Here is a 16,894-nt window from a genome sequence, read left to right as displayed (position 1 = left end):
TATTTCCCTGATGAGGGGCGACATTGAGCATCTTTTCATGTGCCTGTTGGCCATCCGGATGTCTTCTTTAGAGAAGTGTCTATTCATGTTTTCTGCCCATTTCTTCACTGGGTTATTTGTTTTTCGGGTGTGGAGTTTGGTGAGCTCTTTATAGATTTTGGATACTAGCCCTTTGTCCGATATGTCATTTGCAAATATCTTTTCCCATTCTGTTGGGTGCCTTTTAGTTTTGTTGGTTGTTTCCTTTGCTGTGCAGAAGCTTTTTATCTTCATAAGGTCCCAGTAGTTCATTTTTGCTTTTAATTCCCTTGCCTTTGGGGATGTGTCAAGTAAGAGATTGCTACAGCTGAGGTCAGAGAGGTCTTTTCCTGCTTTCTCCTCTAGGGTTTTGATGGTTTCCTTTCTCACATTCAGGTCCTTTATCCATTTTGAGTTTATTTTTGTGAATGGTGTGAGAAAGTGGTCTAGTTTCAACCTTCTGCATGTTGCTGTCCAGTTCTCCCAGCACCATTTGTTAAAGAGACTGTCTTTTTTCCATTGGATGTTCTTTCCTGCTTTGTCAAAGATGAGTTGGCCATACGTTTGTGGGTCTAGTTCCGGGGTTTCTATTCTATTCCATTGGTCTATGTGTCTGTTTTTGTGCCAATACCATGCTGTCTTGATGATGACAGCTTTGTAGTAGAGGCTAAAGTCTGGGATTGTGATGCCTCCTGCTTTGGTCTTCTTCTTCAAAATTACGTTGGCTATTTAGGGCCTTTTGTGGTTCCATATGAATTTTAGGATTGCTTGTTCTAGCTTTGAGAAGAATGCTGGTGCAATTTTGATTGGGATTGCATTGAATGTGTAGATAGCTTTGGGTAGTATTGACATTTTGACAATATTTGTTCTTCCAATCCATGAGCACGGATGACCTTAAACTTTAGAGTTTTGAATCAGGAGAAGAAAGAGGAGGAGGAGGGAAAAGGGGCAGAAGAGGAGGAGAAGGAGAAGAAACCCCAAGTAGTATTATACTGAAAAGTGAAATTGAACTGTAGAGCTTCAGAGAAAGACAAATACATGATCTCACCCATATGTGGAATCTAACAAAACAAACTCATAGAAAAAGAGATCAGATCTGTGGTTACTAGAGGCAGAGGGTGAGGTAGGGAATTAGGTGAAGGTGATCAAAAGGTACAAACTTCCAGATAAGTGCATGCTGGAGATGTAATGTACAGCATGGTGACTATAGTTAACATTGCTGTACGGTATACTTGAAAGTTGTTTCGTGAGTAAATCTCTTATCACAAAGAAAAAAGAATTGTTAACTCTATGATGAGATGGATGTTAACTAAACTTACTGTGGTCATCATGTCCCGATACATGTGTCAGATCAATATGCCATTCACCTAAACATAAACAGCATTGTATGTTAATTCTATCTCAATAAAACTGGGAGGGAAAAACTGTCCATCTTCACTGGCAAGAGTCAATGGCTTCCCGTTCTCCCTGAAAAATGTTTTAAAATTTATTTCTTTCCTCTTTTTACTAAGATTATAGCTACATTTAATGAACATAAAGTACATTGCTCAACTGCTTATATAAGCATCAAAAGAAATAATATGATTTGAAATCCTAAAACCGTGTGTTTTTACATTTAAGAACTGATGTCAATGGGGAATTAAATAAGTCTTCAGTAAACTCAAATAATACCAAGCAATGCCAAAAAAGAATTATTATTAATTCATGTATCCATACATATCTCCGACATTTATTTAATGCTTATTTATAAGGCACATTTGAATTTTTTTTTTCAATGTTTTTTATTTATTTTTGGGACAGAGAGAGACAGAGCATTAACGGGGGAGGGGCAGAGAGAGAGGGAGACACAGAATCAGAAACAGGCTCCAGGCTCCGAGCCATCAGCCCAGAGCCTGACGCGGGGCTCGAACTCACGGACCACGAGATCGTGATCTGGCTGAAGTCGGACGCTTAACCGACTGCGCCACCCAGGCGCCCCTATAAGGCATATTTGGAATATAAAAACAGATTCTGTTTTCAAGGGGTTTACTGTTGACAAGGGAGGGGAAGGGAAGATAGGTACAAAAAACTACAATAAACAGTTAACAGTGGTGTCCTGACATGGGGGTCTATCACCACATCAGAGACTAGGTCACCACTTCCTAGTTTGTGTTCTGTGGCATCATATAAATTTGGCTTGAAATCACCCATGGTGGGAGTAATCACACCACAGGAATTAGCAAAAGCTACAAATCAGGGATTTTCTCTCCCTCTCCAAAGCCAATTTACCAGCATCTACCAGCACACCACTGGATAAATTTCATAAACGAAGCAGATACAAGCATGCCTACTGCTCTCACAGTCTTCCCCATCTTTGTTGAAAGCAGCTCCATTTTTCCAGTTCTCAGGCCCACACCGCTGGAGTCACCCTTAACTGCTCATTTCTTCTCATGCCTCCATCTAACTACTGGTCAATCCTTCTGGCTCCAGCTTCAAAATACATCCAGAACGTGACTGCTTCTCACCATTTCCCTCCCTACCAACTTATTCTTATCACTATCATCTCTTCCCTGGATGACTGCGTGGCTTCCTAACTGGCCTCCCTGCTTCTCCCCTTGCCCTTATACAGCCTAGTCGCCACACAGCAGCCAGAGTAATCTTGATTTCAACTGCAAGTCAGGGGCGCCCAGGTAGCTCAGTCAGTTGAGTGTCCAACTTTGGCTCAGGTCATGATCTCACAGCTCATGAGTTCAAACCCTGTGTCCGGCTCTGTGCTGACAGCTCAGAGCCTGGAAGCTGCTTCAGATTCTGTGTCTCCCTCTCTCTTTGCCTCTTCCCTGCTTGTGCTCTGTCTCTGTCTCTCTCAAAATAAATAACATTAAAAAATTATAAAAAATAAAATTAAATGTAAGTCAAATCATGTGGTGCCTCTGCTTTAAATTCCCTATTTCCCTTACTACCAGGCTTGACTATCTGCCCTTGTCTCCCTCCACCCACCCCAACCATCTGTCCAACCTCTCCAACTATTTGCTCTTTTTTTTTAAATTTAATGTTTATTTATTTTTAAGAGAGAGAGACAGAGTGTGAGTGGGGGAGGAGCGGAGAGATAGAGGGAGACACAGAATCCAATCCAGGCTCCAGGGTCTAAGCCGTCGGCACAGAGCCCAATGTGGGGATCGAACTCAAACCTTGAGATCATGACCTCAGCCAAAGTCAGATGCTTAACTGACTGAGCCACCCAGGTGCCCCAACTATTTATTCTTTAACCTCTCACTACCAGCACCTGTGACACATGCCCCATTAGCCTCCTTGCTGCTTGCTCCTCAAATATCCTGGAAAGTTGCTCTCTTATGAACACTGCACTGGTTGGTGCCTCTGCCTAGAACACTCTTCCACAGACATCTGCGTGGCTGGCTCCATCCTTTCCTCCAGCTCTTTACCTAGAAGTAACCTCAGTGAGTGAGCCTCTCCAGACTACCTTATCTAAAATTTCAGAACTTACCCCTGACATTTTATATCCTTCCTCCTCGCTTTATTTTTCTGCTTATACTTATTATTTTCCTACATATCTTACATATTTCTCTTGTTTATTGTCTCTCTTCCACCACTAGAACGTAAGATCAATGATGGGGCAGGGATTTCTGACATGTTACTCATTACTGCAACCCCAGTACCTAAAGCGGGGTATGGCACTGTTTAGTAAGAACTTAATAAATATTCACTGAGTAAATGAATGAGTATAATAACTTCCATAAACTTTTCCTCCAGAAAGCATTGATGTAAGCAAGAAGTCAATCTGTGTGACACAGAGTAGGTACCTAGCAAATATTTTTTACCATCAGAGGTTTTCCAACGAGCACCAAAAAAACAAAGAGCATTAACTCATTGCTTTGAAACTTGGTAAATAAAGGGAAAGAATTAAACACTATTCTTCCTTTTTATTATGAATTGCATTTCATGGAAACAAAATAGTTGATGAAGGAAAATTCTTCTCTATAGAAAACTAGTAAATAAATGCAGAAAGAATGCTGAATTAGAAATCACCATTTTATAGTTCCTATTGACAAAGGAATCTAGTCAACAATCACACAGGCTACTAAAGACCATTAAGATGAAAGGTTGTGGGGGAATTTTGTAAAGGAAATATCAAGCTGGTCCAGTGATAAATCTTAGTGTCACTAGTTGTGGGATACCCAGACAACATAACTTTATATGTAATAAAAAGGACATAGCACCACCCATCAAGAATTCTTGCCTAAAATATTGAACTTTGTATCTAATGAAGTCTCTAAAAATCCAGAATAAGGAACATCTTGTAGGCAAATGACCAAGTGTCTCTAAAAAATCAGTGGCATGAGAAAAATTGGTGGTGGATGGGTAGGTAACTTTTTTTTTAATTGAAGTATAGTTGACATAGTGTTATATTAGTTTCAGGTGTATGACCAAGTGATTCAACAATTCTATACATTATGCAATGCTGACCACAATAAATGTGATTACTATCTGTCATCATACAATATTACAGTATTATGCACTGTATTCTCTATGCTATACTTTTCAGCCCATGACTTATTTGTAACTGGAAGTTTATACTTTTTTTTAAAGCTTATTTATTTTGAGAGAGTGCAGGAGAAGGGCAGAGAGAGAGAGAGAGAATCCCAAACAGGCACTGTGCTTGATCTCAAGAACCACGAGATCATGACCTGAGCTGAAATCAAGAGCTGGTTGCTTAACCAACGGAGCACCCAAGTGCCCCTGGAAGTTTGTACTTCTTAATCTCCTTCACCTACTTCATCCATCCTCCCCACCTCTGCAGTCTGGAAACCACCAGTTTTTCTCTGTATTTATGTATCTGCCTCTGTTTTTGTTAGTTCTTTGGTTTGTTTTTTAGATTCCACATATAAGTGAAATCATATGGTATCTATCTTTCTCTGACTCATTTCACTTAGCATAATTCTCTCTAGGTTTATGAATGTTGCAAATGGCAAGAAGTCATTCTTTTTTAGGACTCAAGTAATATTCTGGTGTGTGTGTGTGTGTGTGTGTGTGTGTGTGTGTATCACATCTTCTTTATCCGTTCATCTGTCAATGGACACTTAGGTTGCTTCCATATCTTGGCTATTGTAAATAATGCTGCAATAAATATAGAGATGCATACATCTTTTTTGAATTGTTTTTGTTTCCTTTGGGTACTCAGTAGTGGAATTGATGGATCATAGGGTAGTGGTGTGTGCGTGTGTGTAATTTTTTTTGAGAAACCTCCATGTTTTCCATAATGGCTGCAGCAATTTACATTCCCACCAATAGTGCACAAGGGTTCCCTTTCTCCACTTCCACACTAATACTTGTTAATTCTTGTCTTTTTGATACTAGGTATGCTGACTGATGTGAGGTGATATCTCATTGTGGTTTTAATTTGTATTTCCCTGCTGATTAGGGATGTGTCTGTTGGCCATCTATAGGTCTTCTTTGGACAAATGTCTATTCAGGTCCTCTACCTATTTTTTAATCAAATAATTTGTTTTTTTGTGCATTGAGTTGTATAAGTTTTTATATTTTGGATATTAACCCCTTATCAGATATATTATTCACAAATATCTTCTCCCATTTGGTAGGTTGTCTTTTTGTTTTGCTGATGGTTTATTTTGTTGTAGTCCCAGTAGTTTATTTTTGCTTTTATTTCCCTTGCCTGAGGAGACAAATCTGGAAAAATGTTGCTAAGGCTGACGTCTAAGAGATTACTGCCTATGTTCTCTTTTAGTAGTCTTCTGGTTTCAGGTCTCACATTTAGGTTTTTAATTCTCTAGTCTATTTTGAGTTTATTTTTATGTATGGTGTAAGAAAGTGGTCCAATTTCATTTTTTTAAATGTACATGGCCAGCTTTCCCAACACCATTTATTGAAGAGACTGTCTTTTCCAGATTGTATATTCTTGCCACCTTTGTTGTAGATTAATTTACCATGTAAGCATCAATTTATTTCTGGGCTTTGTATCCTGTTCTATTATTGATCTATGTGTCTTTTTGTGCCAGTACCATACTGTTTTGATTACTATAGGCTTGTAGTATATCTTGAAATCTAGGATTGTGATACCTCCAACTTTGTTCTTTTCAAGATTGCTTGGTTGTTCAGGGTCTTTTGTGGTTCCATAAAAATTTTAGGATTCTTTGCTCTAGTTCTGTGAAAAATACTATTGATATTTAGATAGGGGTTGCATTAAATCTGTAGATTGCTTTGGGTATGGACAGTTTAACAATATTTATTCTTCCAGTCCACAAATATGGTATATCTTTCCATTTATTTGTGTCACTTCCATTTTCTTTCATCAATGTCATATCGTTTTCAGAGTATAAATCTTTCACCTCCTTGGTTAATAAAATAAATACTTCTAGGTATTTTATTCTTCTTGGTGTAATTGTAAGTGGGATTATTATCTTAATTTCTTTTTCTGGTAGTTTATTATTAGTATATAGAAACACAACTGATATCTGAATGTTAACTCTGTATTCTGCAATTTTAGTGAATTCATTTATTAGCTCTAATAGGTTTTTGGTAGTCTTTAGGGTTTCCTATGTAAAGTATCATGTCATTTGCAAAGTTTGACAGTTTTGTTTTTTCCATACAAATTAGGATGCCCTCCCTTCCTCCCTCCCTCCCTCCCTCCCTTCGTTCCTTCCTTGTCTGATGGTTAGGGCTAGGACTTAAGTACTATGCTGAACAGAAGTGTCAAGAGTGGACATCTTTGTCTTATTCCTGATCTTAGAGGAAAAGCTTTCAGCTTTTCACCATTGAGTATGATGTTAATCGTGGGTTTGTCATATATGGCCTTTATTATGTTGAGGTATGTTCCCTCTAAACCCACCTTGTTGAGAGTTTTTATCATGAATGGATATTGAATTTTGGCAAATTCTTATTTTGAATCTATTGTGATGATTATATGTTTTTATCCTTTGTTTTGTTAATGTGATGCATCACATTGATTGATTTGAGGACATTGAATCATTCTTGCATCCTTGGAATAAATCTCACTTGATCATGAATGATTCTTTTAATGTTTTGTTGAGGATTTTTGCATCTATGTTCTTTAGGGATATTGATGTGTAGTTTCCTTTTTTTGGTAGTGTCTGTCTGGTTTTGGTATCAGGGTAATGCTGGCTTTATGGAACAAACTTGGAAGTTTTCCTTCCTCTTCTATTTTTTGGAATAGTTTGAGAATAGGTATTAACTCTTCTTTAAATGTTTGGTAGAATTAACCTGTGAAACTATTTGGTCCTGAAACTTTGTTTGTTGGGACTTTTTATGATTACCAGTTCTTTACACTACTAGTAATCAGTCTGTCCAGATTTTCTATTTCTTCCTGATTCAGTTTTGGAACATTGTATGTTTCTAAGAATGTATCAATTTCTTTTAAATTGTCCAGTTTGTTGCCTATCATTTTCATAGTAGCCTCTTATAAAAGCTTTTGTATTTCTGTGGTGCCAGTTACTTCTCCTTTTTCATTTCTGATTTTATTTATTTGACTCCTCTTTCTTTTTTTCTCAATGACCCTGGCCGAAGATTTATCAATTTTGTTTATCTTTTCAAACAAACAACACTTGGTTTCATTGGCATTTTCTATTTTTTTTTTCTTTAGTCTCTATATCATTCATTTCTGCTCTAATCCTTATATTTCCTTCCTTTTACTATCTTTGGGATTTTTTTTCCTCCCTTTTCTAGTTTCTTTAGGTTTAATGTTAGATTGTTTATTTGGGATTTTTCTTCTTTCTTGAGATAGGCCTGTATTGGTATAAACATCCCTCCTAGGACTGCTTTTGCTGTGTCCTGAAGATAATGGATCGTTGTGTTTCCAGGTGAGTTAACTTTTAAAGAATAAAAGAGACTTTAAAAATTTAATAATCAAACACAATGTTAGATTCTTTTGGACCCTGATTCAAACACATTGTTCTAAAAAGACATTTTTGAGACAGTTGGGAAAACATGAACATGGGCTGTTATTAAGCAGTGTTAGGATATTATTATTTTTACGTGTACTAATGAGAGTATATTATGTACGTGTAAAGTGTATCATTAGAGATGTATATAGTGAAGTGACATAATATCTCAAATGTGCTTTAAAATACTCAAGCTGAACAAGACTGGCAAAATACTGGTAATTGTTGAAGCTGAGAGATAGGCACATATTGGTTCATTCTAATAATCTGTCGATTTTTGTTATGTGGGAACTTTTCTAATAAAAAGTTCTGAAATAACCAATAAATATTTAATAAATGAAAACATCAGAGAAGAACATTCCATAGTTCTTCACATGCCCACTCTCAGTAGTACCCTTACTGCTAACACTCGTCTATACTCACTTAAGATTAAAATATACCTAAAAGGAAGTTGCAGAATCCCTGGATCAAATAATGGAAAAGTGTAACCACAAAACTTTCAATTACCTTTACAACCAATTTCATCTTCTCCTGTAATGCAGTCCAGCTCACCATTGCACTTATACTTATTTGGAATACAAACACCGGATTTACAAAGGAAACTTTTGCCTCGGCATCCTATGAAACATAAATGAAGAGGTTTTTATTTTTATTTTTTCTTACTTAAAGTCGAGTGGGATAGAATCTTAAATTCAAAAGTACTACTACCTTTACAGCACAACTCATCACTTTGGTCTCCACAGTCATTGACACCATTACAGGTTTTCTTTTGAGGAATATATTTCCCATTCACACAACGAAAGGAGTCATTTGCTGAAGAAACTGTAAATTAGGAATGATCTTTGTGAAATTTATTTATGGAGTTCTAGGTGACATATTTATCACACTTGGCATAATGGGGACTTTAAGATAAAGTCGGGCATCAAATAAAAAAGGATTTAATGTATTGGTAGCATCAACATAATATATATATGGTAAATAAAGAAAATAAATGTCAGAGTGGGTTTATGGAGGCCCTTTCATTATCTCTGAAAATCAGTATTTATGGTGGAGGTCTGTACTCACTGGCATTGGAGAAGGAGGCTCAGGGATCAAGAGCCCTCGCTAACATCAGCAAGCACTGGTGTTCACCCATTTCTTTAATGCTGTTCCATGAATCCTCACTTCCATCCCATGACTTGCTTGGGCAGTGCCATTTACACTTTGATAGTCCTTTTTTTCTTTTCTTTTCTTTTTTTTTAGCACCAAAAAAGCCTTTAGTCTTTAAACCATACATAATACTAAAATATTCCAATGTCAGGATGGAAGAGAAAAGTGGCAGTGACTGCCTTGAGACTGAGGCATAGATGTGGTCACTTAAATATTTTAAAGGCATTTTGAAGTGTGTAGGCTGGATCTCTCAAAGAAGATGAAGTTTCTTCTGACGTTTGAGTTACTTAGGTTTGTTATATTAACTTTAATCCAGATGTTTCAGGAAGCAAAGAGGAGTCAGGCAACTTTGCTTCCTATATAGGAGTATTTGAGAACACAGGAAAAGCACCAATTTAGGCTCTAAAGCCTCCAAAATGATTTTGCCTCTATTGCTGCAACTGAGTATCCATCATCTGTTTACTACAGTCATGGTATGGAATAAACAATTCTAAAGGAAGTTTTGAGGTTTCAGGCAAGCACTCTACCAACCTGTATTCTGTGTGTAACATACCACACCAGCTAAATCCTGGTAATTTTTAGTTCTTCTCTTAATAAAAGTGCATTCAGCCAAACTAGTTTCTAATCCTCGACAATGCACATGCAGACATTCGGTAGAATTTATATGGAGATCTTCAGGAACTTCAAAACTTTTTTGAGCCTCCAAAGCACCTCTGCAAATAGAATAAATGAAACATTAAGGTAGAATAATTTGTACTTTGCACTTATAACCTCACTATAGGAGGTAAGGAACTAAAGTAATTTCCTCTAATTTTCTACATAAGATACATTGAGCAAGATGCTTAAATTCTCTGAGGCTCAGTATCTTCACTTGTAAAAGAGAATATGACAATCTCAGCAAGTTTTATAAAGATTAATTAAAACAATCAATTTAAACTGACTAGCCAAAGTTCAAACCTGGTAAGCACTCAGCAAATATTAGTTTCCCCTCCTGTTTCTTGTTAAGGAGGAATCCTTCCACACTCCTGATGTTTCCTTCCAACCTAAGATGTATCATTCTTGGCCTCTCTTCATCTCTTAATTCCTTTTTGCTCAAGGAAAAGGAGTAGGATAATTAATCAGAGAATTTTGGAATTATAAATCAGACAAGTAGCTCATGTTTTCCATCTTTCCTTTTGGGGGCCTCTTCACCTGCCTCATGCTAGAAGGCTTACCTGGTTAGCCCTATTATTGCTTAGAATTTGGGAGGTTAACATGGTTCAATTCTAGCAGGTTCATTTTGTTTTTACATTAAGCTATATCCTCAATTCAGCCTTGACAGTATTAAGGTGATTTTTGGCATCTATATACCATTGCTTGGACTTTCTAATTTGTTCAGAATTTGTGCAGGTAAGAGGCTACCTCTATGACTCAATATCCTAGAGGTGATGAGTTATAGTAAACTATTCTTCCAGAACATTCAATTGTTCCCTGCTTCTCTTTAGAAGGAAATGAGGAAAATGGTGTTATAAATAAAAAGTTGAGCAAAGATGCATCGGGTAAATATAAACAATAATAAAGCAACAAGGGCAATATAAATATAAGATCAATTAGAATGAAAGTCAGGGGTGACTGGGTGGCTCAGTCAGTTAAGCGTCTGACTCTTGATTTAAGATCAGGTCATGATCTCATGGTTTGTGGGTCTGAGCCCTGCATCAGGCTCTGTGCTGATAGTGCAGAGCCTGCTTTGGATTCCCTCTCTCCCTCTCTCTCTGCCCCTCTCCTGCTCATTCTCTCTCTCTCAAAATAAATAAATAAGCTTAAAGGAAACAGGGAGGTATTTTTAATGATTTAAGATCCATAATGACAATACAAGAGTCATAAAACTGCCAAGCAGCATCAAAATATGAGAACAAATGAGAGCTATTGGGGCAATCTCAGAGGTATATAATTTGAAAAAAATCTCTCATTCTAAAACTATCCAAAAGTACTAGATAAAATATAATAAATGGCTTCAATGAGCTCTTAAAGAAGTAAGGGAAATATCCACTGGCTAAAATAAGAGAAGTCTGTCCATGAGCTTATACAAAATATGATAAAAGCAAAATACTGGGAGATCAAAGACTGAGAGAGTTTCCCATTAGGTTGACTTATAGGTTGTAGGTCACAAACTGTCAAAAATTACAAATATTCTGTGGCTCAATTTAATGATAAGATACTCTCACTAATAAACTTCTAGCAGATATGGTTTAGAAAGAAGGAAACTGAATTCAGCATAATGTTGAGAGATGCAAAAAGCAGTAACAAACCAAGATGTTGGTAAACATGAAGTACATCTGACAGTATGTATTATAATTGCTTATATAATGATAGAAATTAACTTCAGGAATATAAAAAATAATGTGGAACTAAATCCTGGAACCTTGATAGAAATAATGAATTCTTTGTATTATTCCTGAAGAGGGTGAGGAATTCCTAAGTTAAGGATTCGTGGTATAAATGTGAAGATAACCACAAAAACAACAGAAATAGGATGTGTATAGTTTACAAACCAAGTAGAGGGGGAAGAGAGGGGAGAATGAAAAAACACAACAACTTTATTAACCCAGTAGAAGTTAGAAAAGGAAGAAAGCACACAGAAAAAGCAGGTTAAATAATAATTATAAAATAAGGGAAAATAAATTCAACAATGTAAATAATCACAATAATGTAAATGGACTAAACTATTCAGAGTTATTGTCATATTGGATTTTTAGAAAAAATCTAGATATGTGCTGTTTATAAGGGACACATTTAAAAGATAAAGACACAGAAAGCTTACAAGTAAGTAAATAGGAAAAGATTTGAACAAAGCAGTTATGAGCTTGTTTATTTTAATGGATAACATACTTATTATCTAGAACCCTGCCCTTGAAACATTTAAAATATACTCAGCACAAAGCAAGTGTCAACAAATATTTAAACAATTATCATATAGGAACCATTCTCTTACAACAATACAATTAAATAAGAAATCTATAACAAAAAGTTAACTAAAAGCAAATATATATTCATTTCAAAAGTAAAAAAGAAACTTCTTTCTTTTTTTTTCCAACATTTATTTATTTTTGGGACAGAGAGAGACAGAGCATGAACGGGCGAGGGGCAGAGAGAGAGGGAGACACAGAATCGGAAACAGGCTCCAGGCTCTGAGCCATCAGCCCAGAGCCCGACGCGGGGGCTCGAACTCGCGGACCGCGAGATCGTGACCTGGCTGAAGTCGGACGCTTAACCGACTGCGCCACCCAGGCGCCCCAAAAAAAGAAACTTCTAAATCAAAGAAGAATTATACTGAAAACCTGAAAATATTTCAAACTGAACAATAAATAAAATACCACTTTTATTGTATGCCACTGAGGCTTATGGCATGCAGATGATGCATTACCTAGAGAGAAATTTGTACCTTAAATGCTTATATTAGAAAATAAGAAAAATTGAAAATTTAGGAGTTAAGCATTTAACTCAAGGAATTAGGAAAATACAATAGAGAACAGAAGAGAGAGAGCCAAAGATAACAACAAAAGTTAATGAAGTGAGAGTAAAGTAACAAGAGACAATTTATGTATAAGATATACAAATAAAAACCACTATCAAATAGACAAATCTCTTCAAGGTTGACCAAGAAAAAGAGAGAGAAGACATAGATAAACAATATTAGGTATGAAAAAGTGGGGATAATTATAGACAAGTAGAGATATACAGTAATGAACATGTTTATAGCTATCTGAAACTGCAAAAGATTCGTATCCAGAAACTTCCAACAAACTTACAGGTGATTTGTGTTCAGCAGTGTTCTAAGTGCTAGTCAAACATGAACATATCTAATCCTCATAACAATGCTGTGAGACAGGTAGTTCATACTCTCAGGTCACATATGAGGAAATTAAGGCACAGAAAGATTGGGTAATCAAAAAACAAATAATTGGAACAATAAGACCAAACCAACCCTGGGAAAATCCACTGGCACAAGCACTTACTGTTGAAATCCAAGTTCAAGACAGGCCACATTAGCCTCCACTATGCTCCAGGCTTTTTTACATATGAACATTTTCTTATCTTGGTCTACAAGTTTTACTTCAACAATTCCCTCAGAAGTGGTAGTTCCATACTTTAAGGAAACACTAAATTGTCCTAAAATTAAAAACACACACCCACCCACACACAAAAGAATGAGCAATATTTAGGCATTCACCTTTTCTTCTCTTGATTAAAAGCCTTTAAAATAAAAAATGTAATTTCAAATTAACTTTGAACACCATGAAGATTTTAGTAAATAATAGTCTGTAATTGTTTTACCAGGGTCTATTATGTATCAGTGGCTATACTACCCAGTTATACAGACTATTATGAAATCCTCACAACAACCCTGTGAAGATTACAATGATATTTTTACATGAGGAACCTAAATGCCTCCACTTTTATACATGAGGTTAACTTACTTGCTCAAGTGGGGAAGCCAGGAATCTGATGAAACTATATTGATCTCACTCCCAAGTCTGTGCTCTTAAAAGTAAGCCAAACAAATAATTGAAATGTAAAAAAAAAATTTAGGTATCTCATATATTTAAGGCATTTAATGCCTCAAGAGAACAAAAGTCTGCCACTGACAAAATAATCTCCATTATTGCTTCCCTCCTTCCCAACAGGCAATAGAGATGGGGTCAAATAGGGAGCTTTCTTCTCCTACTCCACAGTGCCTCAATATCTTAGCCAAGCATCACACAGATATTTAGGCAACTGTGTGCTGGCATATGTCATGGTGCCTTTACAAGGAATGTTTTGAGTATTTTTCTATAAATTCATGAAGTGTCTGTGATAATTGATATTAGAAGATAAGGCTGAGGTTTGCTCTACTAGTTAAAATTTCATGAGCTCTTTTTGTGTGCCAAACACTGTATGAAGAGCTTTTACATACATCATTTTATTTAATCTTCATGAAAGTCTTAGGAGTTAGGAACTGGTGTTATTCACATTTTACTGAGGTGTAAAATGGGGTCTGACCAGTTACATAGCTTGTCAATAACCGAGGTGGGGTGGAGGGGCTTGCAACTAAAACTGACAGTGAGATTCCTAACCTTAACCACTCCGGCAATCTACGTATCAGCATCACAGCCTCCTCAGTGCATTAGAAGCCTGGATGGAGTGTAGACAAGCTCTTTCATCTGAAGTGCCAAGTTTGCTAGAGTATGTCCTAGGTCAGCAGTAGCCTGAGCTCCCCTTAGATCAGGGCCAATGGGCTTGGGGCTCCTTAGGGGTAGAGGCTGGTGGGAGGGACACTAGAAGAAATTATTTGATCTGGAGGTCCACAGGCACAGCTCCATATCAATATCAATCTTATATAAAGACTTTTTCACTGCGTTCTGAACCAACTCAATGACTCTGGGAATAGTCCTGTTAGCCAAGTAGAAGTGAGGGTGGGGATAGTTTTGAAGGGCTGGGCAGCAGAGTGGCACAGGCACTGAGGGGAAGGACCAGCTTCAGGGCCTTGTGCTGTGAACTCAAAGGCTGGCTATATTCTGGTGACCCTATTTTCTTTAGTTGTCACCCCCATTACAATTAAGGGTCTAGGGAGGAATTCTGAATTGTCATCATAACATTTCATAGCAAAATTATCTTCTAGTAGACAGTATGGTAAACAATTTCTTTCTTCTATCACAGACTCAACTAGGGCTTTCCTACCTTCAGCTATGCATGTTCCACTATTTAAAAACTTTGCCCTTGGCTGAAGACATTCAAAACTCTTCTGCTGACAGTAAGTTAGGTAGCTTTTCCCATTAGTTGAGCACACTGAGGTACCATTCTTTGGGCACTGATAAGGGAGTTTACAGATACAGGTCCCATCGATGCATTTCTGCCATGGTTGACAGAAGACTTTTTTGCAGGAGAGATGTGTGTATTTTTCAATTAGGCACTTGTTGTCTAGCAGATCCTTTTGAGGTATGTATGATGTCGAAGGAAGCTGTAAAACACAAAACAAACACTAACAAACTAAAATCTTTTTTGAAGATGATTAAGTGAAGGAAAGAAACAAAAGAGACTCCCCTATCCCACAGTATGGATGAGGGTGATGTGGTATAGTGGCTTACAGAATCACAAAGGTGACTTCTAGCCCTAGCTGGAGGACTTACAGTTATATGCCCATGGGTAAGTTACTGACCCTCACAGAATGTGCATCTGTACAATAGGGACAATATCTTCTATTTTGCAAGGCTATTACAAGGATTAGAGATTATATACATATAATGGTTGGCAGGTATGCAATCAATGGAGCTATTATTATCCTAAAGCCAACATAAAATTTTGTCTTTGAAGAAATCATGAATCTCACAAGTCATGTTAAAAACTAACAAAATTGGTGCTAAATATAGTCTCGTGGAATGAACTGGTGAATTTTAAATGAAATTGGTTAATTTTATTAATAAATGCAAAACCATTTGTTAAACCCCTACTGTGTGTAAAGTTTCTCCAAGATGAACATACATGAACTCTGTCTTCCAAGGGCTTGATATCTAGGCCGTAAACCAGAAATACACATAATAACTGGGGTACAAGGAAGACTGTGGTAATTGATATAACAGTGGTACAAATACAATACAGTACTCTTGGAGAACCAAAGTGGAAGAGAGTTAGTTTTCCTGGGGGGATTTAAAAAGGCCTCGTGGATGTGGTAGCATTTGAGCAAGGTAAGCAAAGACGGCTGCTAGCAGAGAGCTGGTGCTAGCAAAACACAGGAGGGATAGTGCAGAATGTACTTAGGGAATCATGAGTAGGCCCAACTAATGGACATATGGGGTTTTGTGTGCTTCAAATGAGGTAGTCACTGGTCAGGATACTGGTAAGAGAGAGGTAGCAGGAGTGGAGTATGAGAATGGTTTGGAAAGACACTCAAGCAAGCAAAGCAACAAGATTGGACAATTTACTCCATGTAGCGGTTGAGGGTGGGTCCTAGGTTTTGAAGCTGACTGATAGTAAGGAGGTATAATGATGCGTTTATGAATTTGGTTTGGGACCAGTTGAGTATGAAGCATCTAAAGGACATACTTTGTGGAAAAGGGATATAGGTGTGTGTCTGAAGCTTGGAAGACAGATTATTAGTTAACTCAATAAATGGGTTAGCAAGCACCACTCTGTGCCAGAGAATGGCCTAAGGCTAGGACCAGAAGAATAAAACTCTCTGTCCAATCCAAAGAGAGACAGGGAAACCTGACAATTGCTCTGACAGATATTGGCTGGGGATGCCATTAGTATAGTGTTCTTTCCTGACTAGGAGGCTCCAAAACATTTACAGAAATTCCTGTTTTCTGGGCTGTAGTCTGAGGGTGCTGTGCACTGGTCCTCTGGCAGAGGGGGTGGTGGGCAGGCACTTCAGGTAGGACTGTAATAAAGAGAACACCAGGCTTGTTCAAGGCTAGAGAATAGAATGAGAGGGTGGTGGAGGATAAGAGAGCAGGTCCTGAGGGAGCCACTTTAAGCAAGGAAGCAAATTTGCTTTTGGGGAAGATCTTAGAAATAAGATCAGACAGGCAGGAGGCCAATTAGACCTGTAGGAATCCAGAGGAAATCTGTTGAGAGCTGGGAACAGATCAGTTGGGTCAAAAATTGTGGAAAGCATTGTGGAAAGTCATTGCTCTCTCTGTCCCCTAATTGGCCTGTCTAGAGGATGAGTGTCTTGCCCCTGTCTCACCAGCCCCCAGCAACAAGTCCCCCTCTCTTTCTCAGTGTTTTTCCAGCTGCAGTAACAGCCAGTGAGGGCAGAAACAAATTGAACAATCTTTAAATGCTGTCATAAAAACAAATAA

The 16,894-nt window shown here is 37.5% G+C and overlaps 1 protein-coding gene across 5 annotated transcripts in view; it reads right to left on the bottom strand.

Annotated features, from left to right (window-relative positions):
* The window catches only part of CFI (complement factor I), an 82,177-nt gene that overhangs the window by 16,270 nt on the left and 49,013 nt on the right, over positions 1-16,894 (bottom strand). For 3 of the 5 annotated variants that reach the window (XM_053217065.1, XM_053217066.1, XM_015081846.3), the window contains 5 exons: positions 14,775-15,054; positions 13,073-13,226; positions 9,609-9,790; positions 8,637-8,750; positions 8,436-8,546 (listed from right to left, as the gene is read on the bottom strand). In XM_053217065.1, coding sequence (XP_053073040.1) covers positions 8,436-8,546; positions 8,637-8,750; positions 9,609-9,790; positions 13,073-13,226; positions 14,775-15,054 — 841 coding nt within the window. Of the gene's footprint in view, positions 1-1,337; positions 1,386-8,435; positions 8,547-8,636; positions 8,751-9,608; positions 9,791-13,072; positions 13,227-14,774; positions 15,055-16,894 lie in introns of all 5 variants that reach the window. The other 2 variants (XM_027062404.2, XM_015081844.3) reach the window with 1 other exon arrangement.

The sequence above is a fragment of the Acinonyx jubatus genome, chromosome B1, assembly GCF_027475565.1.
Source record: "Acinonyx jubatus isolate Ajub_Pintada_27869175 chromosome B1, VMU_Ajub_asm_v1.0, whole genome shotgun sequence".
Lineage (NCBI taxonomy): Eukaryota > Metazoa > Chordata > Mammalia > Carnivora > Felidae > Acinonyx > Acinonyx jubatus.
Note: the sequence above shows the minus strand (reverse complement) of the source record. Positions and strands in the feature narration are given on the sequence as shown.